General features: G+C 53.0%; 3 protein-coding genes across 5 annotated transcripts in view; all 3 read left to right on the top strand.

Moving 5' to 3' along the window:
• Positions 1–5115, top strand: part of LOC132216457 (zinc finger protein 551-like) — a 98577-nt gene extending 93462 nt beyond the window's left edge. Inside the window, exons 3-4 of one of the 2 annotated variants that reach the window (XM_059665674.1) lie at positions 289–574; positions 2571–4777. In XM_059665674.1, the coding sequence (XP_059521657.1) occupies positions 502–574; positions 2571–3973 (1476 nt within the window). In that variant the 5' untranslated portion in view covers positions 289–501 and the 3' untranslated portion in view covers positions 3974–4777. Of the gene's footprint in view, positions 1–288; positions 575–2570 lie in introns of both variants that reach the window. The other variant, XM_059665673.1, reaches the window with a different exon arrangement.
• Positions 80–14743, top strand: LOC132216456 (zinc finger protein 154-like). Its single transcript, XM_059665666.1, has 4 exons — positions 80–203; positions 7513–7870; positions 8645–8789; positions 12608–14743. Exons 2-4 carry the CDS (start codon positions 7838–7840, stop codon positions 14074–14076), a joined length of 1647 nt encoding a protein of 548 aa, XP_059521649.1. The 5' UTR covers positions 80–203; positions 7513–7837; the 3' UTR covers positions 14077–14743.
• On the top strand, positions 8768–27911 carry LOC132216459 (zinc finger protein 154-like). Of its 2 annotated transcripts, none has more exons than XM_059665677.1 (3): positions 8768–8789; positions 24148–24274; positions 25906–27911. In XM_059665677.1, exons 2-3 carry the CDS (start codon positions 24241–24243, stop codon positions 27279–27281), a joined length of 1410 nt encoding a protein of 469 aa, XP_059521660.1. In that variant the 5' UTR covers positions 8768–8789; positions 24148–24240; the 3' UTR covers positions 27282–27911. The 2 variants fall into 2 exon arrangements, with proteins under 2 accessions (XP_059521660.1, XP_059521659.1); XM_059665676.1 differs by lacking the exon at positions 8768–8789 and adding an exon at positions 22740–22989.
• Positions 27912–27941: the final 30 nt, after the last annotated feature.

The raw sequence follows: 27941 nt of genomic DNA, 5'->3' as shown, positions 1-27941 counted from the left end.
GTGTGGTGGGTGGGGACGATGACAGACTTGGAATCTTGGGAGAGAAGCTGATCATGGAATGAACTCTCCATTGTGACAGGATATGGACTTTGAGGGCGTGGCCGTTGCCTTCTCCCAGGAGGAGTGGGGGCTCCTTGATGAGCCTCAGAGACTGCTGTACTGCGATGTGATGCTGGAAGTGTTTGCACTGGTCTCATCTGTAGGTAAGACCTTCACATTGTCCCAGGGTCCTGAGTTGATGCCCACTTTTCTCTTTATTCTCCAGATGTAGCTTTCTCCCTCCCACAGCCAGACCACAGGAGGGGCTCTGCTAATTCCCCCACGTTCTTGTTAAATGTGCTGTGGCTGCCAGTGGTGAGCTGTGTGGAGAGCCCGTCCAATGGACCCCACGAACATCCATAACACAAGTTGCTTCCAAAAGTGCAGGAAGTGCCCGGGAGTCAGGAGTCTTGCAGAGAGCTTCCTGGGTGCCACCTCGCACTACCTCTTCACGGTGCCGTGATGGTGTCCACCCAATGGCTTCCACTTCTGCCCCTTCCTCAGCTAAAGGCTCTTTGTGACGGCCTGTGCCAGGGTATGGTCTCTGCTTACATGATCCATGGGCGGTTCTTGTAAAACCCTCCTTCAATTGTTTGTAATATCTGTTCCCTGAATACCATGCAAGCTGTGTTGGTCAGGGCCAGTGCTGGCTGCTCACCTCAGTTGTCCTCCACTAATACTCAGAATATTTAGGTTTGACGTTCTTGTGCAGTAGAAGGTGCAGGGAGAACCCTGTTTTTTCACGGGGTGAACATGTAACATGATCTCAGGAGGCCGGGCCTTGCTTAGTGGTCACTGGGGGAAGGTATGCCACATGGGCTGAGTTCAGATCATACCAGGGACATCCTGGTGTCCAGCAGTGTTTAGATGCAAGTGCCACTGGCCATGTCTCATTTCTTCCTTTCCTTTTCCTACCTGACACTTTGCGGACTTGTCGTTTAATCTGCGACTTCCTGGCTTTTGTCTATCTTCACCTTTTGGACTTTTTGTGTCACCTGTTCCTCTGCACTGCTGCCTCTGCATTACCAGGGGTACTGGTTAATAATAGCGGATTTCGTAATCAAAGAAAACAGGATAATTTCAAGAGAAACATCAAAAGTGCTTTATTCAGAGTAATGCCCATCGCTAGCTACACATTTCCCCATCTTTCAGGTAATTTGTTGATATCGTCCCAATAGAACTTTTCTTGTTTGCAGGCAAACCATTCAGAGACCCAATTTTCCAGTTCTTTGTACTTTTTTTTTTAGTTTTGTGTTTTTTTTTCTTTGTACATTTTGAAGTGCTGCTCAGGAAGTGCATGTGCCATCGATTGGAACAAGTGGTGATGTGAAGGAGCAAGTTCTGGTGAATACGGCACATGGGTTAATCTTCCCAGGCAAGATCTTTTAACGTGTCTTTAACTGGTTTGAAGAGTGTGATGGTGCGTTATCATGAAGCAAAATTACTTTGCCGTGTCTTCTGGCCCATTCTGGTTACTTTATGATCAAAACGTGGTTCAAATGGACCTGGATGTTTTTTGTCTTTCACATCGAAATCATCACTTTTAAAGCATTTAAACCAGCGTTCACAAGGATTTTGAGATGGAGCATGTTCACTGTAAGCTTCCCGAAGTATACGATAACTTTCAGCAGGACTTTCCTTCAGAATAAAGTAATGAATTAAAACTTCCTGCAGATGCTCTTTTTTTGGCATGCAATTCAACATTTTTTCTTCTTTTTTAAAAAATATATATTTTATTGATTTTTTTACAGAGAGTAAGGGAGCGGGATAGAGAGTTAGAAACAATGATCAGCTGCCTCCTGCACACCCCCTACTGGGGATGTGCCCACAACCAAGGTACATGCCCTTGACTAGAAATGGAACTTGAGACCGTTCAGTCTGTAGGCCAACGCTCTATCCACTGAGCCAAACTGTTAGGGCGCAATCCGACATTGTTAAGCGTAAAAATATCTATGATAGTAACACCTTCAGAAAATTAGACATACCAAGTTTTGAAGCTTGTTGCCAATACAACAAAATAGCATACATATCAAACCACACATATATCAACAGATATGTAACTCCATCTATTGAAAAAAATCCGCATTATTAACCAGTGCCCCTGGTATTCTGTAAGACTGACCAACACATGTGTTATGAGGTGCACGTTCATGCTCAGGCAGTGTTTGACACCAGGTACTGGTTTATTGAATTTTGCTTGGAATACGACCTTACCCACCCCATGCACAGCTTACCCCCTTCACCGGCAGACAAGCCTGCTGAGCGCTGTTAGCAGAAGGCTGAGCTGGAGGTCAGGCTTCTCTTCCACGTGGTCCTTGCCATGTATGGGTCATATTTCTGGGGAGGCCTTCCCTGTATTGTATCTTCAAAGGCTCAGACTTCACAGCGGCCTCTTCTTAACCCTTCCCGCACCTCTCTTATTTTCAGCCAGGTGCATGGAACCCATGGATTATGTGCAAAACACTTGAGCAAAGGCACTTCCCCCGTCACCACAGTCAACATCCAGTTCCACAGCATTTCTCTCTTTGCAGGTTGTTGGCATAAAACGGATGAGGAGGAGGCCTGTTCTGAGCAGAGCGTATCTGAACAAGGCGAGTCACAGGTCAGGGCTTCTGAGACAGAGCCAGCAACCCAGAGGACCCATGCATGTAAGCGGTGTTTGTCTGTCTTAAAAGACATTCTGCACGTGACTGAGTCACAGGCAGCAGACTTTGAGCAGAAAGCCCTCTTCATTGATGCATGTGGAAGATACTTCTCTTTTAATGCAAACCCTCACCAGCAGCAGAGGGAAGCCAGTGGAGAGAAGCCGTGGAAAGGAGCTGTGGACAGGGCCTTGTCTGTGACCAGGTGCAGCTTCTACTTATCAGAGGTGCCTTCAACTAGTAGGGAGGTCGGGGAAGACTTCCTAGCCATCTCAGAGCTTCTCCGGCACCAGGCCCCTCTTGACACTGAGGAGCCGCTCGGTGGCAGTGAGATTTCGCTGGAATTTCTCAGTGGAGAAAGTTATCACTATTGGGATAAATGTGAAAAATCTGCCAGCCACGACCAGAAGGTTGTTCAGCATCAGGCTGTCTTTTCAGGAGAAAATACGTATGGGTGTAACAAACGTGAGAAAATTTTTAGCCGTATCTTGAACCTCAATCGACATAAAAGCATTTACGCTGAGGAAAGCCCATATGAGGACAGTGATTGTGGGAAGGCCTTCAGTCAGAGCTCTGACCGCAGTCAACGCAAGAGGATTCACACTGGGGAGAAGCCTTTCGTGTGCAGTGATTGTGGGAAGGCCTTCAGTCAAAAGTGTGCCCTCATTCAGCACCACAGAATTCACACTGGGGAGAAACCTTTTGAATGTAGTGATTGTGGGATGGCCTTTCGACAAAAGTTTACCCTCATCCAGCACTACCGAATTCATACGGGAGAGAAGCCGTATAAGTGTACTGTTTGCGGAAAGTCCTTCAGTCAAAGCTCTTACCTCAGTCTACACAAGAGAACGCACACCGGTGAGAAGCCTTTCGTGTGCAGCTGTTGTGGGAAGTCCTTCAGTCAAAAGTGTACGCTCATTCAGCACCACCGAATTCACACTGGGGAGAAGCCTTATGAGTGCCATGAATGTGGGAAATCTTTCAGGAGCAATAGTCACCTCTATTACCACAAGAGAGCTCACACCGGAGAAAAGCCATATAAGTGTAGTGAGTGTGGGAAGTCCTTCATGCTTATCTCCACTCTGACGGAGCACCAGAGAATCCACTCCGGGGAAAAGCCATACCAGTGCGGCAACTGTAGGAAGTCCTTCAGCCGGAGATCCAAGCTCATGGGCCACCTCAGGATTCACACTGGAGAAAAGCCGTACGAGTGCAGCGAGTGTGGGGAATGTTTTCGATGGAAGCCTAGCCTGGATAGACATCTAAGAGCCCACACTGGAGAAAAGCCTTAAATGTACAGGGGATGTTTTAATCTTTCTCACACTACAACACCGAAGGAGACTCAGACCCATTAGCCTGGGTATAAACTCCTTTCATTGGAACATACACTCTTCTCGATTCCTCACAAATTTGAGGTACAAGTGAGGCCTGAAGGAGCTGCATTGCACTTGCCAATGTGCCAAGATCTCATACCTGATGGATGTCACTGCGAGTAGTCGTGGCTGAAATGACCGCCTCTGCCCCCCGGCTCACCCGGACAGTGTGCATCGGTCGCCACCCCTGGTGCTCAGGGGAAAGGTGTTCTGGGTCCTCATTTCTGCTTGAGGAAATTATGATTGCTCCAAGTTCTTGGCAGGATCTTCATTCCTTACTCTCTGACGAGGGAATGGACCCAACCCAGGGTTCATCCAGAGCCCCCGTCCTCAGCTAAGAAGAGCCACTTCTCTCAGGGACATGGTGGGTCTCACCTTTTGCTGTCACGAATCGTTTCAGCTTTTAATTCACCCACCTGCACACCGCTTGCTGAACACGGCTCTGGTTTGTGATGTTATGGTCACAGTGTTTTTGCTTTTGCACCTTTAGTTTTGTGGGTTCTTTTCACTGCCTGGGGTGATTTGCAAGCACGGTGGTGACCTGTCGGCATGTAGAGTTAACAGATACGGTGGGGATCCCAAACTGTCTGTGCTTCGGCAGGGCGGAAAACCAGCAGAATGGCGGAAAATCACTGTTTGTCTAATACTGACTTAGTTTGCATTACTGCCCAAGGCCTGGAAATAAAGACCGCGTGACTCTGTGGTTCTGTTTTGCAGGTTTGATCCTTGGCTCCCAATTGTGACTAGTTTAGGAGACATCCAGTCATTGTGTTTCTTTCTTTCTCTCTCCCCCCCCCCCCTCTCTATTTTTCTGCCCCCTCCCTTACACTCTCCCTTAACAATTAAAAGAGCTCTGGCTGGTTTGGCTCAGTGGATAGAGCCTGTGGACTGGAGGGTCCCGGTTTCGATTGCGGTCAAGGGCACATGCCCGGGTCGTGGGCTCAGTCCCCAGTGGGGGCGTGCAGAAGGCAGCCGATAGGTGATTCTCTCTCATCGTTGATGTTTCTCTCTCCCTCTTCCTTCTCTGAAACCAATAAAAACGTATATGAACAATTTTTTTTTTTTTTAAGACCATTCACTCTAGTTCACGGAGATGCGGCCTCTGCCTGCACAACCACCTTTCCTCACTCTCTCCCGCCTTTGCCTGGCGTGTTCCCCCTGCAGCTGGGGAACACTGTGTCTTTCTCAAAGGTATGGCAGCAAGGATCCCGACGCAGGCCCCTGGGAGGAGCTGACCAGGGCTGTCTCCATGCAGAGGTCTCTCCAGCCTGCCGTTCCCCATCCCCAGGCCCCTGGCCCGCTGCAACTTCTGTATCCGGGAGGAGCCCCCCAGTGCTTTGAGCCCTCAGATCAGTTCACCTTTGGAAAGTCCTGCCTTCGACCAGCCCACATACACACATGAGGCCCACTGGTGTTGAGTCTCTGTTTTTTCACTTTGATTTTATTAAAAACAAATCCCCCCTCAGCACCATCACCTCCCAGGCAGTCCTGGAGGTAGCTTGGATTCTCCAGGAAATGGTGTTGCGTATTTGCAATGCCAAGAACATTGTGCAGTACAAGTGCTTCCAGGAGGAGAGTCTTGGACTCAATATGATATCACACTGAGGGGGTACATTGTTGTCGTCTCTCTCCCTAAATTGGGCCTGTGCAGGTAGACCCCTCCCCCTGTAGTGAGGTGAGGGACCCTGGACTTGGGGTATTAGTGTGCTGCTAGGGTGTGTGGTGGAGTGGGCAACAAGGGTGGGGGCCTTGGACAGGGCTGGTGAGGGCGTTATCTGTCAGCACATGGGGCAGGTCCGTGAGTGGGAGGGCTGAGGGGAGGCACTAGTGATGAGAACTTGAACCAGGCTGGATGGGGGGGCCACAGCCAAGGGCGGGCACAGCTGAGACCTGTAAAGACCAAGGGTGTGGACACTGTTGGGCTGGACTGTTCCAGAGTCTGGAGGTACAGAGTCCCCTGCCCGTGGGAACTGGTGTTCTAGTGGAGGGCAGCCCACAACGACGGGGCCAGGATAGCGAGGGCAGGTGACAGGAGCTCAGGGAGGAGGAGAAGCCTGGGGTGGTCAGTGAAGGGCTGGTGTGTGGTTCCTTCAGCAAAATCATTGACCAGAAAAAAAAAAAATCAATGCCTGAGGGACATTTACAGTACTAAATGCAAATACAGAGTCCAATGGTTTAAAACTCTTTGCTTATCTATATGTATATATAAAAGCCTAAGTGACCATTGCAACTGAACAGACAACCGAACAGGCTATGTGGGGTGACCAGGCCAGCAGGGGGGGTTAGTGAGGGGTGACCAAATGACTGAGCAGCAGACTGTGTGGGGCAACCAGGCCATCGGGGGGGAAGAGGGGGGGCAGTTAGGGGTGACCAGGCCAGCAGGGGGGGCAGTTAGGGGTGATCAGGCAGACAGGTGAGCAGTTAGGAGCCAGTGGTCCCAAATTGTGAGTTGTTTTGACTGCTGGTTTAGACCCAGGATTGGGCCTAAACTGGCAGTCGGACATCCCCCGAGGGGTCCCAGATTAGAGAGGGTGCAGGCTGGGCCCAGGGAACCCTCCCGCCCCATGCACGAATTTCATGCACCGGGCCTCTAGTTTATGATTAAAGAGTATTTATAAGGTACGTTCGTATACTCACCACAAGCATAGTTCTCCAGAGGAAAAGGACAGATACAGCAATTTACAAGGAGACAATGATGGTAAACTTGCACAGATTTTCAAAAAAATCTGGTCAGTGGTGACCATGATGGGGCAGGATATGCAATAGAAGAAATAATGTTTGAGATCGTGAGGAGCAAATCTGGAGTGTGTTCTCTGTTGTCCTGACCACGCTTACATCGACTGAGAAGCTGGCATGATAATGGGGAGGGAGTGCATGCATTTGACTTGCAATAAGACCCTGTGTGCTGGCTTCGGCTACCAGTGCACATATTTGTGTCTGAATGATTCTCTATGCCATATTTTTATTTGGGTCTGTAGCCTTTGTGAGAATCGGAAATACCCCCTGGGAGCATGCTCACCTTCAAAGCCTGAAATAACGTGTCAACAAACCTTGGGTGATCAGCTGCAGAGAGCACTTCCAAGAAAATGACAGCGATCCCTTTAAAGTGGAGGCACCCTGACCGGTTTGGCTCAGTGGATAAAGCATCTGCCTGCGGAATCAGGGTCCCAGGTTCGATTCCAGTCAAGGGCATGTACCTTGGTTGTGGGCACATCCCCAGTAGGAGGTGTGCAGGAGGCAGCGGATCAATGTTTCTCTCATCCAATGTTTCTGATTCTATCTCCCTCTCTGTAAAAAATCAATAAAATATATTTTTTAAAGAAACAAAAACCTCTCTATAATAAAAAAAAAAACAAAGAGGAGGCAAAGCCCACCTGGATAGTCCACTTCCCGCGCCCCTAGCCACTGAGCCTGAGTCCTTTTGCACAGAAAGCCCTTTTCCCCTGCTTTGCCTGCAGCTGTGGGGAAGGAACTACATTTCCCAGAATGCCTCGAGTGGATCGGCAGCGCCGCGAACCAATGAGAACTTAGGAGGAGGCTACCGTGTGTGACGCACTACGAGAGGGCGGTACTTCGTGCGACTCCCCTGTTAGTTGCTGTGGGTTTTGTCTGTCAGAGGTTCCAAGTCGCTCAGTCCGGACCCAGGTGCCGGGTACTAAAGGGGCGGGAGTCGTTCTCCGCGCCCCACAGAGGCGGGTGTGAGGCTCGGCGACCCCGCGAGGCACCCGCTTCAGGGCGGGAGGGAACCGCCCCCTCGCCCGCCGCCGCCGCCCGCTCCGCCCGATGGCGGCGGCCGCGCCCAGGCGCCTGGCTGAGGTGAGCGCGTCCCCCGGCCTCCCCGCCTCCCGACCCAGCCCCGCAGCCCGGGGGCGGGCGCCAGTCCACCTGCAGCCCCGGCCCCGCGCCGGGACCGCGAGGCGCTCGGGGGTGACCCCCGGTGTGACTGGGAGGGGAGGGGAGGGGCGCCCGGAAGACCAGCTGCCCCGACTGCGGGCGGTCAGGCGGCGCGCGTCCCGGACCTCCGGGCACGCCGCGTCCAGGGAGGCCTCCTGTCTCCGGGGCCAGCCCCCTCCCCGGTCCCGCGGCTGCGGAAGTGCTGGTGCGACCACAGGGAAGGCGGGGGGGAGGGGGGGCGTGACCCCGACCCTCACTGTCCCCGATCCTCCACCCTCACCGTCTCTGGAGCGTCTTCTTTCGGACTCGGAGAGCAGGTCCCCAAACTGGGGTGTCCGGGAGCCTGGAGGAACCCCAGGCACAGGACCCCCCTCCTCCCACGCAACGGCCACATGCAGGCGCTGGCATTGCCTTCAGCCCATAAACACCCGCGGGGAGGCTGTGCTGGGTGCTGCTCGCGGGCCTCGGGCAGAGCTGAGCTGAGTGTTTGGGAAACTTCGGTCTCTTCCGGGGAACAAAGGGCACAGGCGGGAGCCTGCCCTGCCTGAGCCCCTGAGGCCACAATGGCACCAGGACCTGGATGGTCCTTTGAGTTGGGGCGATTGGGAGGAGGACGGCACAGGGTGCATGTGGGGGGCTCTGCGGGGTGTAGGGGGGACAGTGGGTTCTCAATAGAGGAGTTTTTTCTGGTTTCAGCTGCCCCCGTCCCGCCAGGGAAGGGTGACCTTTGAGGACGTGGCAGTGTACTTCTCCTCGGAGGAGTGGGAGCTCCTTGATGAGGCTCAGAGGCGCCTGTACCACGATGTGATGCTGGAGAACTTGGCCCTGATGGCCTCCCTGGGTAAGGCTTTCCAGCTCCCCTGTGCCCCTGGCAGGAGTGTCTGCCGTTCCCTTTCCCCTGAAGCAGGTCTGTCCTCACACCAGGACCGAGGCCCGGCTTTCTTCCCCAGGTCCCTGGATGGGTGCTGTGCTTACACCCATGGATGGGTGCTGTGCTTACACCCTGGATGGGTGCTGTGCTTACACCCTGGATGGGTGCTGTGCTTACACCCCTGGATGGGTGCTGTGCTTACACCCGTGGATGGGTGCTGTGCTTACACCCCTGGATGGGTGCTCTGCTTACACCCTGGATGGATGCTGTGCTTACACCCTGGATGTGTGCTATGCTTACACCCCTGAATGGGTGCTGTGCTTACACCCTGGATGGGTGCTGTGCTTACACCCGTGGATGGGTGCTGTGCTTACACACTGGGTGGGTGCTGTGCTTACACCCCTGGATGGGTGCTGTGCTTAGACCTGGATGGGTGCTGTGCTTACACCCCTGGATGGGTGCTGTGCTTACATCCCTGGATGGGTGCTGTGCTTACACCCCAGGATGGGTGCTGTGCTTACACCCTGGATGGGTGCTGTGCTTACACCCCAGGATGGGTGCTGTGCTTACATCCCTGGATGGGTGCTGTGCTTACACCCCTGGATGGGTGCTGTGCTTACACCCCAGGATGGGTGCTGTGCTTACATCCCTGGATGGGTGCTGTGCTTACACCCCTGGATGGGTGCTGTGCTTACACCCCTGGATGGGTGCTGTGCTTACACCCCTGGATGGGTGCTGTGCTTACATCCTTGGATGGGTGCTGTGCTTACACCCCAGGATGGGTGCTGTGCTTACATCCCTGGATGGGTGCTGTGCTTACACCCCAGGATGGGTGCTGTGCTTACATCCCTGGATGGGTGCTGTGCTTACACCCTGCATGGGTGCTGTGCTTACACCCCAGGATGGGTGCTGTGCTTACACCCCTGTATGGGTGCTCTGCTTACACCCCTGGATGGGTGCTGTGCTTACACCCTGGATGCGTGCTGTGCTTACACCCCTGGATGGGTGCTGTGCTTACACCCTGGGTGGGTGCTGTGCTTACACCCCTGGGTGGGTGCTGTGCTTACACCCCTGGGTGGGTGCTGTGCTTACACCCCTGGATGGGTGCTGTGCTTACACCCCTGGATGGGTGCTGTGCTTACACCCCTGGATGGGTGCTGTGCTTACACCCCTGGATGGGTGCTGTGCTTACACCCCTGGATGGGTGCTGTGCTTACACCCTGGATGGGTGCTGTGCTTACACCCTGGATGGGTGCTGTGCTTACATCCCTGGATGGGTGCTGTGCTTACATCCCTGGATGGGTGCTGTGCTTACACCCCTGGATGGGTGCTGTGCTTACACCCTGGATGGGTCCTGTGCTTAGTTGGGTTGAGGTCTGTGCATTGCCCTCTCCTTCCTGGAAGAGCCGCAGACTTGGAGGGAAGGAATCAGGGTCAGAAGCCTTCCGGATACGCCGGACTTGCTTCTCCTTGACTTTTGACCCAGTGACTTTGTTCTGGTCGCACATCAGTGAGCTGAATATAAGACGCCTGGAAGCCGCATTAGTTTGGAGTCTTTTATTACAATAGCGTGCTCAGAGGAATGTTCCTTCCAAAGTCTGAGCTCTGAAATAAGGAGGAAGTGTTTCCTTTATATTTTCTGATGTTTTTGTTCTCCTAAATATGGGACTTCCGGTCCCTTTTTCAAGTTTTAAAAAGATCCCTAAGTGTGCTTCGCAGGTATCTCACAGCCTGTAACCTTGAGTACAACACAGTTCAGTAGCCTTGAGTATAGGTAACTAAAGGACACCTGGTATGAGAGAGAGCATGGGAGTATCAGCCCCTTACCTTAGATGACTAGCCTGCAAGGTCAGACAGCTAAGCTTCTCTCTCTGTTATTCAAGCAAGCGTGAAGCGTGTGTTTACAGAAGTAAAAAGCAGAGTTAATTCACAGAACAAGGGACCATCTAAAAATAGCAGAGTTGCCCTGACCGGTTTGGCTCGGTGGATAGAGCGTCGGCCTGCGGACTGAAGGGTCCCAGGTTTGATTCCGGTCAGGGGCATGTACCTGGGTTGGAGGCACATCCCCAGTAGGAGGTGTGCTGGAGGCAGCTGATCGATGTTTCTAACTCTCTCTCTCTCTCTCTCTCCCTTTCTCTCTGTAAAAATCAATAAAATATATTTTAAAAAGTAAATAAATAATCCCCAGGGAAGGCTGGGGTTGGGGGAGGTGGGTAGCCGCAAAAAAAAAAGAAAGAAAAAAAAGTAAATAAATAAAAATATCAGAGTTAAATAGCAGAGAATTTCAAACAGCAGTTTTACAAAATAGAGATGACTATGCTTCAGTTCAGACCCCAGGCCTGTGTGTATCTAGGTGCTGCTTCCTCCTTCCAGTTGACATTGCCTCAGGCCTGCCTGGGACAGGGATCCCCATGACTGACATGGTTCCTCCTCACATGGACCCTCCTTCGAAGTTCTCTGTGTAGTATTTGGTTTTCTTTTCTTTCCCGTTGGCTGTGATGTGCTGAGTTGTTCTGGGCTGGCTGGGTACTCATGGTGCTGTCCCTCCCTCAGTACCTGTATACGTTGCCATGCCTGTGCTCACTGAGGGAGTTGGGTTGGGTTAGAAAGAGGTGGTTCACAGGATGTACATGAATCCCGGCTCAGCAAAATGTTGAGAATGGCATCTGGAGAAGGGTGTGATGTGAGTGCTGTGTTCAACTCATACCAGAGGCCTATTCTGTTGGATTACTGCGTGTTTTAAATATATATATATAAATATATATTTTTTAATATTTTATTGACTTTTTATACAGAGAGGAAGGGAGAGGGAGAGAGAGTTAGAAACATCGATGAGAGAGAAACATCGATCAGCTGCCTCCTGCACGCTCCCCACTGGGGATGTGCCCGCAACTAAGGTACATGCCCTTGACCGGAATCGAACCTGGGACCCTTGAGTCCGCAGGCCGACACTCCATCCACTGAGCCAAACCGGTCAGGGCAAAAAATATATATTTTTTATTGATTTTTTACAGAGAGGAAGGGAGAGAGATAGAGAGTTAGAAACATCGATGAGAGAGAAACACCGATCAGCTACCTCCTGCAAACCCCCCACTGGGGATGTGTCCGCAACCAAGGTACAGTCCCTTCACCAGAATCAAACCTGGGACCTTTCAGTCTACAGGCCAAGGCTCTATCCACTGAGCCAAACTGGTTGGGGATGGATTACTGTTTTGCTCCTAATCCTAGGGCAACACTTCACTTCTGTCTGTCCTTCCCCTTTCTGGACTCTTTGCCGATTTCTCAGCTCTATCACTTGTCACTTCTACTCTCACCTCCAGCCTCACATCTCTGCACTGTGTGTCTCACCTGGTTTCCTCTCTACTCCATCTCTGACTCGTTGGGCCCCTATGCATTGTGTCCTGAGGTGTGTGCATATTTCTAAAAGTCCCTGAATACTAGCTGCCCTGTTACAGTTGTATTTTCTTGCACCTTAACACACCAGTCTGCACAGCTTTCGTGTGTCGCCAGTAATGAAGTTCTCTTGGGAAGTCGTTGTTGAAGTGAATTGTGGACCTGTGTGTGCTCTCTGTGTACACTGCATGGTTGTGTCCGTCACCACGTGAGGCCTCTCCCCGTCTGTGCTCTTCATAGCCCAGTACTGCGGAGCAGCCCATCCTCAACCTGAACCAATTCCCTGGTCCTGCACACAATGCCAAGGACTTGTTCCTGGGTTTGTCTGACACGTGTGTGGACTGCCCCTTCCCACCAGAGTCAACATGCACTTAACCGGCACTTTTCGTTTCCAGGTTGTTGGCATGGAGCCCAGAATGAGGAGGCCCCGTCTGAGCTCAGCAGTTCTTCACAAGGAGGGTCCCAGGTCAGGACCTGCAAGGCAGGTGTGTCTCCCCCGGAGGCCCATCCCTGTGAGCTGTGTGGTGTGGACGTGAGAGACATTTTGCACTTCACTGGGCACCATGGGCAGACCCTGTACAAGACGGGGGCCTGTGAGAAACAGTTGGATGTTAGCGCGGAACTTGAGCATCAGAAGCAGCACACGGGAGAGATGTGCTTCGGAGGCCGCGTGGATAGAGCCTCCTTTGGAAAGGACTGCAGATTCTGTGTGTCAGGGCAGCCTGATTCCTGTGAGGCGGTTGTGAGGGACTTCCTGGCCAGCTCAAGATTCCTCCAGCATCAGGCCGCACACACCAGGGAGAAGTCAAACCAGGGAACTGAGTGCGGAACAGCCTCTCATAAGGAAAGAACTCTGTCTGACCCAGAATACACTAAAGATTTTAATTGCAAACGCAAGCTTGTTCAAGACCAGAGAGTCCTCACCCAAGAAATATGCCACGTGAGCAATGAATGTGGAAAATCTTACAGCAAAAGCTATAGTCTGAATGACCATTGGAGAGTTCACACTGGGGAAAAGCCTTATGAGTGCGGGGAATGTGGGAAGTCCTTTAGGCAAAGCTCTAGACTCATTCAACACCAGAGAGTTCACACTGGAGCGCGGCCTCACAAGTGTGAGTTATGTGGAAAATTATGTAGCAACAAGTCCAACCTCATTAAACATCGAAGAATCCACACTGGAGAAAGGCCTTATGGGTGTAGTGAATGTGGGAAGTCCTTTAGTGAAAGCTCTGCACTCCTTCAACACCGGAGTGTTCACACAGGGGAGAGGCCTCATGAGTGCAGTGAATGTGGAAAGTTCTTTACCTACCACTCCAGTCTCATAAAACACCAGAGAGTTCACTCTGGGTCCCGGCCCTATGCCTGCAGTGAATGTGGAAAATCCTTTACTCAAAAGTCCAGCCTCATTGAACACCGCAGAGTCCATAGTGGGGAAAGGCCATATAAGTGCAGCGAATGCGAGAAATCTTTCAGCCAAAGCTCTGCGCTTCTTCAGCATCGGAGAGTTCACACTGGAGAAAGGCCTTATGAGTGCAGAGAATGTGGGAAATTCTTTACTTACAGCTCCAGTCTCTTAAAACACCAGAGAGTTCACTCTGGTTCAAGGCCTTATGAGTGTAGTGAATGTGGAAAGTCCTTTACTCAAAATTCTAGTCTCATCAAACACATAAGAATTCACACAGGAGAAAGGCCTTATGAGTGTAGCCAATGTGGGAAATCTTTTAGCCAAAGCTCTGCACTTTTTCAGCATCAGAGAATTCACACGGGAGAAATGCCTTATGAGTGCAGTGAATGTGGAAAATGCTTTACTTACAGCTCTAGTCTCTTTAAACACCAGAGTTCACACCAGAGAAAGGCCTTATGAGTGTGGTGAATGTGGGATATCTTTTTTTTTTTTTAATATATTTTATTGATTTTTTACAGAGAGGAAGGGAGAGAGATAGAGAGTTAGAAACATCGATGAGAGAGAAACATCGATCAGCTGCCTCCTGCACATCTCCCACTGGGGATGTGCCCACAACCCAGGTACATGCCCTTGACCGGAATCGAACCTGGGACCCTTCAGTCCGCAGGCCAACGCTCTATCCACTGAGCCAAACCGGTTTCGGCGAATGTGGGATATCTTTTAGGCATAGTTTGAACCTCATTAAACATCAAAGATTTGCCCTAGCTGGTTTGGCTCAGTGGATAGAGCTTCGGCCAGTGGACTGAAGCGTCCCAGGTTAATTCTGGTCAGGGGCACATGTCTGGGTTGCAGGCTTGATCCCTACTAGGGGGTTGCAGGAGGCAGCCAATAAATAATTCTCATCATTGATGTTTCTCTCTGTTCCTCTCTGGAATCAATTTAAAAAAAAAATAAAGATTTCACACTGCATAAAGGCCTTGTGAATATTGCATGTGGAAAATCATTTTATGTTCAACTCCAGGCACCTCCAGGTCTTATTGCTCAAGCTACTGTTAATATTGAGGTTCTAGTCACTGTTTGGGGTCCTTTGAAGTTGACCTGTTTGCTAGTATGAAGAGGTGAACAGCATTGGTTGGGATCCTAAACTTTGTGTGCCTCAGAGGGCATAGTGTGATGGCAGAATATACGTCTTCAGTTTGGCCCAGTTTGCGTTGCTGCTCGCAACCTTTAGGAAAGACAGCGGAGCTTTGTGGTCCTAGATTGTAGCTTCGAAGCCATGACTTGGGGGTTCTGAGTTCAACCTGAGAAGGGGGTCCTTGTGACAGCCTTCATGCTTCTGAGAGCAACATGAACTTGCTCTCGTTCACTGGGCCTTTTGTCTCATGCTCAGCACTGGTGAGGGACCGTCTGTCCCTGCAGGTCCTGCAGTGGAGCTGTGGGCCCTGAGGTCCTGACTTCTGTAAATACCATCACTGGTTTTAAGATGACAGGGGGCCAGTAGAAGGATCATTGTTGCAGAAACACTGGATTCAGAGAGAGTGGAGGAGACTGCCACAAGTGGTTCGCATGCTCTATTTTTATTTATTTATTTATTTTACTAGGGACCCGGTGCACGAAATTTGTGCACTGGGTGTCGGGGAGGGGGAGTGTCCCTCAGCCCAGCCTGCCCCCTCTCACATACTGGCAGCCCTCAGGCGTTGACCCCCATCACCCTCCAATCGCAGGATCTGCCCCTTGCCCAGGCCTGACGCCTCTGACAGAGGCGTCAGGCCTGGACAGGGGACCCTCATTTCCCCCCATCACTGGTTCTGCCCCCAGCCCAGGCCTGATGCCTCTGGCCCAGGATTCAGGCCTGGGCAGGGGACCCCCAGACCCCTCCGATTGCTGGCTCTGCCCCTTGCCCAGGCCTGATGCCTCAGCCAGAGGCATAGACCCCCATCACCCTCTGATCACCTGATCAGCCCCTTGCCCAGGCCTGGCGCCTCCGCCAGAAGTGTCAGGCTTGGACAGGGGACCCCCATCTCCCCCCGATCACTGGCTCTGGCCCCCGCCCAGGCCTGAGGCCTCTGACCCAGGAATCATGCCTGGGCAAGGGGACCTTCATATCCCCCCAATCCCCGGCTCAGCCCCCCGCCCAGGCCTGATGCCTCGGCCAGAGGAGTTGACCCTCATCACCCTCCGATCACCAATCACCGGATCGGCCCCTTGACCAGGCCTGAGGCCTCCGGCAGAGGTGTCAGTCCTGTGCAGGGACCCCCAGCTCCCCGCGGTTACAGGCTTCGCCCGTGCCCAGGCCTAATGCCTCTGGCTGAGGCGTCTGGCTCGGGCAGCGGGGACCCGCAGCTGCAGCGGCCCCGCGATCGTGGGCTTCGCTTTAGGCCCAGGCAAGGGACCCCTAGCTCCCGGGACTGCCAGCTTCAACCGTGCCCAGCTCCCATCACTGGCTCCATCCCTACTTCCTGCTATCACTGGCCCGGGCAGCAAAGGCGCCTGATTCTCAGATCATGGGGCCGCCTTTGCCCTGCCCCCCAGCTCTTAGCTCCCCCCTGGGTTTCCGATCACTGTCAGTGGCAGGGGGCTTCTTCCTGCTTTCCCTTTCGCCTCCCTGCATTGTGCCTACATATGCAAATTAACCGCCATCTTGTTGGCAGTTAACTGCCAATCTTAGTTGGCAGTTAACTGCCAATCATAGTTGGCAGTTAATTTGCATATAGCCCTGATTAGCCAATGAAATGGTATCGTCTTACGCCAATTACCATTTTTCTCTTTTATTAGTGTAGATTTTTCAAATATGTTTTCTGTTGGTTTTCTTTCAGAGAGGAAGGGAGAAGGAGAGAAACATCAATGTTGAGAATCGTTGATCAGCCTCCTGCATGGCCCCTACTGGGAATGGAGCCAGCAACGAAGGCATATGCCCCGACCAGGAATGCAAATTTCAGTCTCCTGGTTCAAAGGTCAATGCTCAACCACTGACCATGCCAGCTGTGCTGGATGCTTGCTTTTAATTATTTTCAGTGTGGGTACAGAACAAGTTAAATCAGCTCCGCAAGTTGAAGTATAAGCAAGCCCCACTACCTAGAGGAAATAGTTTTTAGGATCTCTGCCAGAGAGAAAGAAACAACACTGATCGCCAGACCGTGAAGTTCACAGGCTGAGAGCAGTCTTTTCTGCGGACGGAAAGGCCTTGGCGTCTGCCCAGGGGGGGCCTCTACTTTTTCCTCGGGGACCATTCAAAGTTCCCAGTAAAATGCCTAGCTGGTGTGGCTCAGTGGGTGAGAGTTGACCTATGAACCAGAGGTCACAGTTTATTCCTGGTCAGGAGGGCACATGCCCAGGTTGTAGGCTTGAACTCCAGTAGGGGGTGTGTAGAAGGCAGCCGATAAATAATTTTCTCTCATCATTGAGGTTTCTATCTCCCTCTCCAAAATCAATAAGAATATTTTTTAACTAGAGGCCCAGTGCACGAATTCGTGCATGGGTGCGTTCTGGCTGACCGAGCCCCAATTGGGGGCCGATCGGGGCTGGGCCGGCTGGGAGAAGGGGCCACAGGTGATTGGCTGGAGGGCCCCACCCCTGATTGGGGTATAGAGGCCTGTGGGAGGCAGGTCGGCCATGGGGAGGAAGTGTGGGCAGTGGGCCAGCCGGTCCTGCCCCTGAATGCGTGGAGGTGCGGGTGCTGATTGGGAGCCAGCAGCCTGGGGTACGGGCCATGGGTGGTTGGCCAGCTGGCCCTGCCCCTGATTGGGGTGGGGTGGCAATCAGGGGTGGGGCCATCTGGGGGGAGGGGTTGCAGGCCTATCATGGTGAGGTGGGTGGAAGAGGCGGAGCTGGCCAGGAGGAAGGCTGGAGGGGGTGCATTTGGCCAGCCTGCCCACCTTTGATCGGAATGGGATAGTCCCAACAGGGGTGGGCCAGTGGGGGGAGGGGCCGCAGGAGGTTGATGGGCCAACCCCAGCACCACCCCCTGATCAGGCGGTTTGCTGGCCACAGTGGGCATAATAGTAACTGTTCATTGGTTTTTATATATTTATATATTATATATATATAGTATCCAGTAAAATACTTCCCCTAGAGCTTACTCTGAATGAACTAGGTGAACCTTTGCTGGAAAAACTACAACCCTTAAATGCTAAGTAGCCCTCTTCTTCACATTGGTAGTACACACCCCAGGATTGCCCACAAAACACCCACCTAGATAACATTCACATGTCCCGCTCCATTTGGACCACGTTCTCTCACTCCAGACCCGGGTTCGATGTTGGGGCGAGAAGTGACTTTGCGGCAGGGCTGCGAGGCAGAGAAGAGCTAAACTTTGAGGTGTCAGGGACTAGGGCAGAGGGTCTAGACACCACTTTGAGCTGGAGACCAGGCAACAGGAGGTGCTAGGTGGGTCGCTGGGGCCAGAGGCGCTGTGAGCGTCTGTGCAGGAATGGTGCAGTTTGCAGCCTTGGAGACACGGGAAGATGTGGAAGGACAGTGAGAGGATGTTGGGCTGTGGAGAGAGCTGGCTGCCAGGACACAGTAGGTACATCTGGAGCACATGGCAGGGCCAGGGGGTCGACACCGCTGCCAGGGACACTGGATAAGGAGGATTCCCCAGGCAGTGGGGACCCCAAAACAGGCTGTTGGGGATGCAGGGGTCGACGGCAGCAGAACCTGTTACCTGAAGGCCAGAAAGCCCAGAGTTGGGAGTGGTGAGGGGTAGGATAAGCCAGGCAGACCAGAGCTCTTTCCTGTCTCTGTGCCTGGGCATCCATCTACTTGTCACCCGACCCCTTAAGCCATATATCAGAGCTCTGCCTTCCTTTACCTCCAACCAGAGCCTCCGTAGGCAGCCCCGCCCCACCCCGCCCAGCTCTCCCTGTCCCTGGGACTCCTCGTTCTTGAATGATGGTGGGTTGTGTTCCTTTCCAGAGCCTCTGGGGAGATCAGATTCCTGCTCGTTTGGGTTGTTGGCAGAATGTAGTTCCATGTCCTTATGGGACGCAGTATCTCTGAGCTGCAAAGTCACAGTCACTTTCTTCATTTTGTTTGAACTCTGAAGAGTTCTGGCTGAACCAGGACTGACCTTAGCTCCTAGGGTTCCTCTCCAGTCCTGGCACACAGCTGTGTCCTGAATCTCTCTCCACTGAGCCAAACCGGTCAGGGCTGACGGTCACTCTTTATGTGTCAGCTTCTACCCTCACCCCAATCCTCAACCCGAATGCTAGGGACCAACACTTTCCCAAGGTGCCATGAAAATGAGTTCCTAGAAACATACAATGAACAGGACAACAGCCACACACACAGACTTGCCCAGGTGAGGCCTCCTGCAGTCCAGCCAGCTCCTGCCCAGCTAGAGCCACAGCCAGCCCAGACCTTCCAGTGCCTGAGAAACCCCCTCTCTGTGTCCCTGGCGACCCTGTCCTCACAGCCCAGCCCACATGCACATGCCTGTGTGTGTGCGCGCGCGCGCACACACACACACACACACACACACACACACACAAACGTTGCCTTCCCTTCCCGAAACTCACCTCCTCACGGACACAGACGTTCACGCTGGGTGATGCTGGCCCAACGCTGAGCTGCTGTGGGGCTTGGCTGTCAGCGCTGGTGCCTCTGATGTGCTTCCCAAGGCTCCTGCCTTTTATAGGCCCAGGTTCCGAGATGAGATTCAAGCCTGTGATCGGATAAACTCAGCCTGTGAGGAGTGTCTGGTGGCATCCTTGCCCTCTGGCTCCAGCTCTAACACCAGGCCTATACCCCCTGGGCAGGAGCGAGGGACCATCTCCACACACACTCCTTGCCTGCGGGGGCATTGCACCTTCTCACTAAGGGGGATGCGAAGGTGAGCACCATCTCAGGGACACTCTGGTCAGGTTCGGTCATAAGGGAGTCTCCTACAAACTTCAGAGAGGGAGCGGTAGACAGCCAGAGAGAGGGGAGGGGGAGAAACATCAATGATGAGAGAATCATTCATTGATTGGCTGCCTCCTATATGCCTCCCACTGGAGATGGAGCCTTAAACGCAGGCCTGTGCCCTGACCGGGAATCCAACCGAGACCTCTTGGTTCATAGGTGGACGCTCAACCACTGAGCCATGCGGGCCAGGCTCCTACAAACATGTAAAATGGGCTCATGTACTCTCCTTCCGGCAACAACAGTTTCTCATTGAAGACAGCTCCCTTGCCCTGGCTGGTTTGGCTCCGTGTATGGAGTGTCAGCCTGCTGACTGAAGGGTCCTGAGGGCAATTCCTGGTCAGGGCACCTGCCCAGGTTGGGGACTAGATCCCAGTAGGGGGCGTAAAGGAGGCAGATGATCAATGGTTCTCTCGTCAGGGATGTTTCTCACTCTCCCCATCTCTCTAAAAGTCAATAAAAACATTTAAAGGAAAAGAATAGTGTTAAGATTGAATTGACTCAACAGCATCCATGTGAGTGTGGGCCCTCTCACTTTCTTTCCGTTTTTATAAGGAACACCATGCCTTGGCCGGTGTTTATAGAGGGCTCCCCAGGCATAACTGTGTTCGGGGACAGGTGGCAGCCTGGAGCGGGTCGGCCTCAGGTTGGCCTGTAGTGTTTGATTCTTGACTTCCTGCGGAAAAGATTTCCCAACGTGAATTCAGGAGATTTTGAGGGAACGTTTATTGAAGCTGGGGATAGTGATAAAAGGAAGGGATCAGGATAGAGCAAGCAGCAGCAGAGCAGGGCTCCCAGGGCTCTAGGAACACTGTGGGAAACGAGGGAGCCAAGGGGGGCTGCGGTTAGCTCTCTGGACAATCAGAGGAAAGGGAGCCTCGAGCGCAGGTTCAGGGGCTCAGCCTGGGACGAGCTGCTGCTGCTCGGTGCTGCCCTGGTTGCAGGTCAGGTGGGGACCCTTACAAGGTGAGGAGAGAGTCGTCCTGGCAGCAGCTGCAGCGGCTCTCATCTCTCATCTTTCCAGGCTCTTGGTGTTATTTCCGCCTTTCGGAAGCATGGCCTCTGGTGTGGCCATCTGTGATGGAGTCATTACAGTGTTGAGGGACATGAAGGTGCGTCAGACCTCCACACCCGCAGAGGCGAAGTCGAGAAGACCATCTGTCAGGGCCAGCCTGACAGGTTGAGCGGGCTGAGGTAGGGAGGTGGGAATTGAGAAAAGAAAGAAAAACAGGAGAGCGGGATCGGGAGGACTACAGCTCAATCGAGGAACTGCAGCAAGTTTATTAACCACGCGATGCCTTTTATACACAAGACACTGAATAGGAGATCTGTCAAGAGGAATCTATTCTTTGTTCCTCTTAATCTCTAAGGGAGAGACAGAGTGGAAGGACAAATTTTCGGTACAGCAAATCTCAGTAAATAGTTACAGACACCTTGGTAAGCTATGAAAGGCTATTCTCATTCTACAAAGGTTGCTCTTGTTCTACTGATAACCGCCATCCAAACAAGTCTGGGGAAGCTGTGTGGGTAAGGGTCCCATCCTTGCTAGCCCTTCAGGTGCAAGGACCCTGTCAGCTGACACCCGGTCTCCAACAACCCTCACCCTGGTGGAGGGCGAGGAGGTCCTGGTGGGTGCTGTGGGCCAGACAGGAGACGACCCCTCCGCCACCTTCGTCAAGATGCTACCGCTGGGCCCTGTGTGAGGCAGCCTAGAAAACTGAGGAGAGCACGGGGACCTGGGGCTTATCTTCTGGGCTCCAAGTCTGCACCCCTTATGAGCAAGGTGACCCATGCCAGCCCTCAGGCTGCCAGGAAGAAGAGGCTTATGGGGATCGAGCATGAATGACAAGCAAACTTCTCCCAGGAGGTCGAGGACCTGCCCTCTGGCAGGGAAGCGGGGGCTGAGCTGGCCTCTCCCTGGAGGTAGAGTCTTTGTGAGCCCCTCCCGCCCCTGCCTGGAGCATCTGGCAGCCCCACACCTGCCTGTTGGAGTGGCAGGCTGCCCCCCTCCTAACAGACTGAGGGCTGGGGGGATCCCAGCAGGACGAGGGCAGTCCCTTCACCCAGCTGCCAAACAGGCCCCCACCCCTGGGCCTTCCTCCTCCCTCCATGCCTGACAGTTCTGGACCCCCAACCCGCGTCTGATCTCGGATTCCTCTTGGGTGGAAACAGACCAAGTCCCCCACCCCAGGCACCCCAGGTTCGGAGAGGGGCTGTATTGTTTTTATTGACACACCGACTTGCAACCTGTCCCGCCCCGCCCGCAAGCGCCCCTTTCCCAAGCTGCCAACTTCTAACCACAATAGGGACTCTGTGCTTGTCTGGTTCGTTCTGTGTATAAATGGGATGTTGTGAAGGTAACCCCTCCCCACGCTGCCTGGTTGCCCTCCCATTTCCACCTCGTCACGGCCGCTCATGGAAGCAGGACCAGGAAGGGGCCCTTGAAGAAGAAAGAGGAGGAGGAGGAGGAGGAGGAGGAGGAGGAGGAGGAAAATCAACAATAAAAACAAAGACAAGGGGCCTTGACCGGTGTGGCTCAGTGGATAGAGCGTCGGCCTGTGGACTGAAGGGTCCCGGGTTCGATTCCAGTCAAGGTCATGTACCTTGGTTGTGGGCACATCCCCAGTGGGGGGCGTGCAGGAGGCAGCTGATCGATGTTTCCCTCTCATCCCATGTTTCTGACTCTCTGCCCGTCTCCCTTCCTCTCTGTAAAAAGTCAGTAAAAAATATTTTTAAAAAAGTTTAGGAAAGCTTGGCCCGTGTGGTTCAGTGGTTGAGTATCAAACTATGAACCTGGACATCCCGGTTTGATTTCAATAGGGCACCTGCGGGCGCTGCGGCTGGATCCCCAGTGGGGGGGTACAGGAGGCAGCTGATCAATGATTCTCTCTCATCATTGATGTTTCTCTCTCTCGCTCCCTCTCCCTTCCGCTCTGAAATCAGTAAAAATATATTTATTTTTTTATTTTTTTTCAGTAAAAATATATTTAAAATAAAAATAAAGAGGAGGCAAAGCCCACCAATTCCACTTCCCACCCACCTCCCAGCTGAGCTTGAGTGCTTTTGCACAATAAGCCCTTTTCCCCCTGCCTTTCCCGCGCTATGGGAAGGGACTACATTTCCCAGAATGCGTAGAGTGGAGCGGCAGCATCGCTATCCAATAAGAAGGTAGGGGTGAGGGGCTCCCGCGGTTGACGCATTACGGGAGGGCGGTACTTCCGGCTACTGCCTTGGCGGCCGCGTTAGATTCTCTGGGACTGGTTTGTAGGACTTTCCGGAGCCCCGCTCAGTCAGGACCGCGGTGCCGGGTCTAAATTTCCGGGAGTCGTTCTCCGCGCCGCACAAACGCGGGTGTGACGCTCGGCGACCCCGCGAGGGACCCGCTTCAGGGCGGGAGGGAACCGCCCCCTCGCCCGCCGCCGCCGCCCGATGAGCCCAATGGCGGCGGCCGCGCCCAGGCGCCCGGCTGAGGTGAGCCCGTCCCTCGGCCTCCCCGCCTCCCGACCCAGCCCCGCAGCCCGGGGGCGGGCGCCCGTCCTCCTGCAGCCCCGGCCCCGCGCCAGGACCGCGAGGCGCTCGGCGGTGACCCCCGGTGTGACGGGGAGGGGAGGGGAGGGGCGCCCGGAAGACCAGCTGCCCCGACTGCGGGCGGTCAGGCGGCGCGCGTCCCGGCCCTCGGCGCCAGCCGCGTCCAGGGAGGCCCTGTGTATCCGGGGCCATCTCCCTCCCCGGTCCCACGGCTGCGGAAGTGCTGGTGCGACCACATGGAAGGGGGGGGCGTGACCCCGACCCTCACTGTCCCCGACCCCCACCCTCACCTTCTCTGGAGCGCCCTCTTTCGGACTTGGAGAGCAGGTCCCCAAACTGGGGTCCCCGGGAGCCTGGAGGAACCCCAGGCACAGGACCCTCCTCCCACGCCAGGGCCGCATGCAGGCGCCTGCATTGCCTTCAGCCCAGAAACACCCGCGGGGAGGCTGTGCCGGGAGCTGCTCGCGGGCCTCGGGCAGAGCTGAGCTGAGTGTTCGGGAAGCTTCTGTCTCTCTTCCTGGGGACCAAGAACACAAGCGGGACATTGTCCTCCCTGAGCCCCTGAGGCCACAATGGCACCAGGAGGTGGATGGTCCTTTGAGTTGGGCGATTGGGAGGAGGACAGGCACAGGGTGCATGGGGGGGGGGGGATTGTGGGTTCTCAGTACAGGAGCTTTTTCTGGTTTCAGCTGCCCCCGTCCTGCCACCGGGTGTTAGAAAAAGGCGATACCCAAGTCAGGGGTCCAGGTGGAACACAAATCACACCCGGGAGCCAGGCGGCAGGCAGACTTTTACCTCCACGGAGAAGGGTGGGGACACGTGGTCTGGATGCAGGTGTACACCCAGCAGGTGGTCTGCTCAGATTTCTAACCTCTGACACCCGTGACCTGTCCCTTACTCTTGATTGGAGCTCAGGCGCACAGTCTTTCACGATTGGCTAATACAAAGGGAGGGGTGGGGCTCTGCTGTTTCAAGGTGGGGGCCCCCAGGGGAGCTGTAAGTCATGCAGCCAACATGGCAGCTGCCAAGCCACACAGTCCAACATGGCGGCCTTCTCAACTGTTCTTTGACAGAAGAGATGATTTGTTTCTTCTCATACAGGCCTGGGTGACCTTTGAGGACGTGGCCGTGTACTTCTCCTCGGAGGAGTGGGAGCTCCTTCATGAGGCTCAGAGACGCCTGTACCACGATGTGATGCTGGAGAACTTGGCCCTGATGGCCTCCCTGGGTAAGGCTTTCAAACTCCCCCCGAACCCTGGGCAGTAGTGTCTGCCCTTCCCTTTCCCCCGGAGCCGGTCTGTCCTCACACCAGGACCCAGGCACGGCTTTCTTCCCCAGGACCCTGGATGGGTGCTGTGCTTAGATCGCTGGATGGGTGCTGTGCTTACACCCCTGCATGGGTGCTGTGCTTACACCCCTGCATGGGTGCTGTGCTTACACCCCTGCATGAGTGCTGTGCTTACACCCCTGCATGGGTGCTGTGCTTAGTTGGTTTGAGGTTTGTGCATGGTCCTCTCCTTCCTTCAGGAGCCCCAGACCTGCAGGGAAGCAATCAGGGCAGGCGTCTTCCAGTGAACCCACTGGCTACACCTGACTTGCTTCTCCCTGACCCCATGACTTTGTTCAGCTCCCAGGCCCGTGTGTACCTAGGTTCTGCTGCCTCCTTCCAGCTGACATTGTCTCAGGCCTGCCTGGGCCAGGGATCCCCATGACTGACATGGTTCCTCCTCCCATGGACTGTGGCTGTTCTTGCAAGGCCCTCCTTCGAAGTTCTCTGTGTAGTTGGTTTTCTTTTCCGTTGGCTGTGATGTGCTGAGTTGTTCTGGGCTAGTGCTGGGTACTCATGGTGCTGTCCCTCCCTCAGTACCTGTATACGTTGCCATGCCTGTGCTCACTGAGGGAGTTGGGTTGGGTTAGAAAGAGGTGGTTCACAGGATGTATATGAATCTAGGCTCAGCAAAATGTTAGGAATCGCACCTGGAGGGGGGTGTGATGCCAGTGCTGTGTTCAACTCATACCAGACGCCTACTGTGTTGAACTAGTGTGGTTTTTTTTTATATATATAAATATTTTATTGATTTTTTTACAGAGAGGAAGAGAGGGTGATAGTCAGAAACATCAATGAGAGAGAAACATCAATCAGCTGCCTCCTGCACACCCCCCACTGGAGATGTGCCCACAACCAAGGTACATTCCGTTCACCAGAATTGAACCTGGGACCTTTCAGTCTGCAGGCCAAAGCTCTATCCACTGAGCCAAACCGGTTAGGGCTGAACTAGTGTTTTGATCCCATGCCTGGGGCCACACTTCGCTTCTGTCTGTCCTTCCCCTTTTTGGACTCTTTGCCGATTTCTCAGCTCTATCACTTGTCACTTCTACTCTCACCTCCAGCCTCACATCTCTACACTGTGTGTCTCACCTGGTTTCCTCTCTACTCCATCTCTGACTCGTTGGGCCTCTATGCATTGTGTCCTGAGGTGTGTGCATATTTCTAAAAGTCCCTGAATACTAGCTGCCCTGTTACAGTTGTATTTTCTTGCACTTTAACACACCTGTCTGCACAGCTTTCGTGTGTCGCCAGTAGCAAAGTTCTCTTGGGAAGTCGTTGTTGAAGTGAATTGTGGACCTGTGTGTGCTCTCTGTGTACACTCCATGGTTGTGTCCTTCACCACGTGAGGCCTCTCCCCGTCTGTGCTCTTCATAGCCCAGTACTGCGGAGCAGCCCATCCTCAACCTGAACCAATTCCCTAGTCCTGCACACAATGCCAAGGACTTGTTCCTGGGTTTGTCTGACACGTGTGTTGACTGCCCCTTCCCACCAGAGTCAACATGCACTTAACCAGCACTGTTCGTTTCCAGGTTGTTGGCATGGAGCCCAGAATGAGGAGGCCCCATCTGAGCTCAGCAGTTCTTCACAAGGAGGGTCCCAGGTCAGGACCTGCAAGGCAGGTGTGTCTCCCCCGGAGGCCCATCCTTGTGAGCTGTGTGGTGTGGACGTGAGAGACATTTTGCACTTCACTGGGCACCGTGGGCAGACCCTGTACAAGACGGGGGCCTGTGAGAAACAGTTGGATGTTAGCGCGGAACTCGAGCATCAGAAGCAGCCCACGGGAGAGATGTGCTTCGGAGACTGCATGGATAGAGCCTCCTTTGGAAAGGACTGCAGATTCTGTGTGTCAGGGCAGCCCGATTCCTGTGAGGCCGTTGTGAGGGACTTCCTGGCCAGCTCAAGATTCCTCCAGCATCAGGCCGCACACACCAGGGAGAAGTCAAACCAGGGAACTGAGTGCGGAACAGCCTCTCATAAGGAAAGAACTCTGTCTGACTCAGAATACACTAAAGATTTTAATTGCAAACGCAAGCTTGTTCAGCACCAGAGAGTCCTCTCTAACGAAAGAGGCTACAAGTGCAGTGAATGTGGAAAATCTTACAGCAAAAGCTATAGTCTGAATGACCATTGGAGAGTTCACACTGGGGAAAAGCCTTATGAGTGCGGGGAATGTGGGAAGTCCTTTAGGCAAAGCTCTAGCCTCATTCAACACCGGAGAGTTCACACTGGAGCACGGCCTCACAAGTGTGAGTTATGTGGAAAATTATTTAGCAACAAGTCCAACCTCATTAAACATCGAAGAATCCACACTGGAGAAAGGCCTTATGAGTGCAGTGAATGTGGGAAGTCCTTTAGCGAAAGCTCTGCACTCCTTCAACACCGGAGTGTTCACACAGGGGAGAGGCCTTATGAGTGCAGTGAATGTGGAAAGTTCTTTACCTACCACTCCAGTCTCATAAAACACCAGAGAGTTCACTCTGGGTCCCGGCCCTATGCCTGCAGTGAATGTGGAAAATCCTTTACTCAAAAGTCCAGCCTCATTGAACACCGCAGAGTCCATAGTGGGGAAAGGCCATATAAGTGCAGCGAATGCGAGAAATCTTTCAGCCAAAGCTCTGCGCTTCTTCAGCATCGGAGAGTTCACACTGGAGAAAGGCCTTATGAGTGCAGTGAATGTGGGAAATTCTTTACTTACAGCTCCAGTCTCTTAAAACACCAGAGAGTTCACTCTGGTTCAAGGCCTTATGAGTGTAGTGAATGTGGAAAGTCCTTTACTCAAAATTCTAGTCTCATCAAACACAAGAGAATTCACACAGGAGAAAGGCCTTATGAGTGTAGCCAGTGTGGGAAATCTTTTAGCCATAGCTCAAGCCTCATTAAACACCGAAGAGTTCACACTGGATAACGGACTTGTGAGTATTAGAATGTGGGAAACTTACTTTTTTTAAAATATATTTTTTATTACAGAGAGGAACGGAGAGGGAGAGAGGGAGAGAGAAACCTCAATGCTGACAGAGAATCATTGATTGGCTGCCTTGTACATGCTTCCTACTGGGGATTGAGGCTGCAACCCGGGCATGTACCCTTGAACAGAATCGAACCCGAGAGCCTTAAGACTGCAGGCTGATGGTCTATCCACTGAGTTAAACTGGCTAGGGCAGAATGTGGGATATATTTACCCTTAACTCCTGGTCCGAAAACACCACGTCACATTGGATGAAGGCCTTATGATTGTGGTAAATGTAGGAAATCATTACCAAAGTCTAGCCTCATTACATCCAGAGAATTCACAGTAGGGGCAGACCTTATAAGTGCAGTGAATGTGAGAAGGCCTTTCAGGTGCAGAACATACCTTATGGATACCACAGATTTAAAATGGGAGAACTGCCTTAATTGGGCAGGTATATACTATTTGTTCAGTGCACCAGCACTGGAGTAGACCCAACATGAAGCTGCCATTTGCCTGTGTTGAGCCTCATACATCTGAACATCTATATGAATTCCATGTATGCAGCAACTGCATTGCACTTTTTTTTTTAATGTATTTTTATTGAGTTCAGAAAGG

This window comes from Myotis daubentonii, chromosome 15 (genome assembly GCF_963259705.1).
Source record: "Myotis daubentonii chromosome 15, mMyoDau2.1, whole genome shotgun sequence".
NCBI classification, from domain to species: domain Eukaryota; kingdom Metazoa; phylum Chordata; class Mammalia; order Chiroptera; family Vespertilionidae; genus Myotis; species Myotis daubentonii.
This window is presented reverse-complemented; position numbering and strand designations above follow the sequence as displayed.

Coding starts and splice junctions, on each gene's coding strand:
- LOC132216459 (XM_059665676.1), top strand. CDS start 22,948: ATGAGCCCAATGGCGGCGGCCGCGCCCAGGCGCCCGGCTGAG. Junction 22,990..24,147: donor CGCCCAGGCGCCCGGCTGAG/GTGAGCCCGTCC, acceptor CTTCTCATACAG/GCCTGGGTGACCTTTGAGGA. Junction 24,275..25,905: donor GGCCCTGATGGCCTCCCTGG/GTAAGGCTTTCA, acceptor GTTCGTTTCCAG/GTTGTTGGCATGGAGCCCAG.
- LOC132216456 (XM_059665666.1), top strand. CDS start 7,838: ATGGCGGCGGCCGCGCCCAGGCGCCTGGCTGAG. Junction 7,871..8,644: donor CGCCCAGGCGCCTGGCTGAG/GTGAGCGCGTCC, acceptor TTCTGGTTTCAG/CTGCCCCCGTCCCGCCAGGG. Junction 8,790..12,607: donor GGCCCTGATGGCCTCCCTGG/GTAAGGCTTTCC, acceptor TTTCGTTTCCAG/GTTGTTGGCATGGAGCCCAG.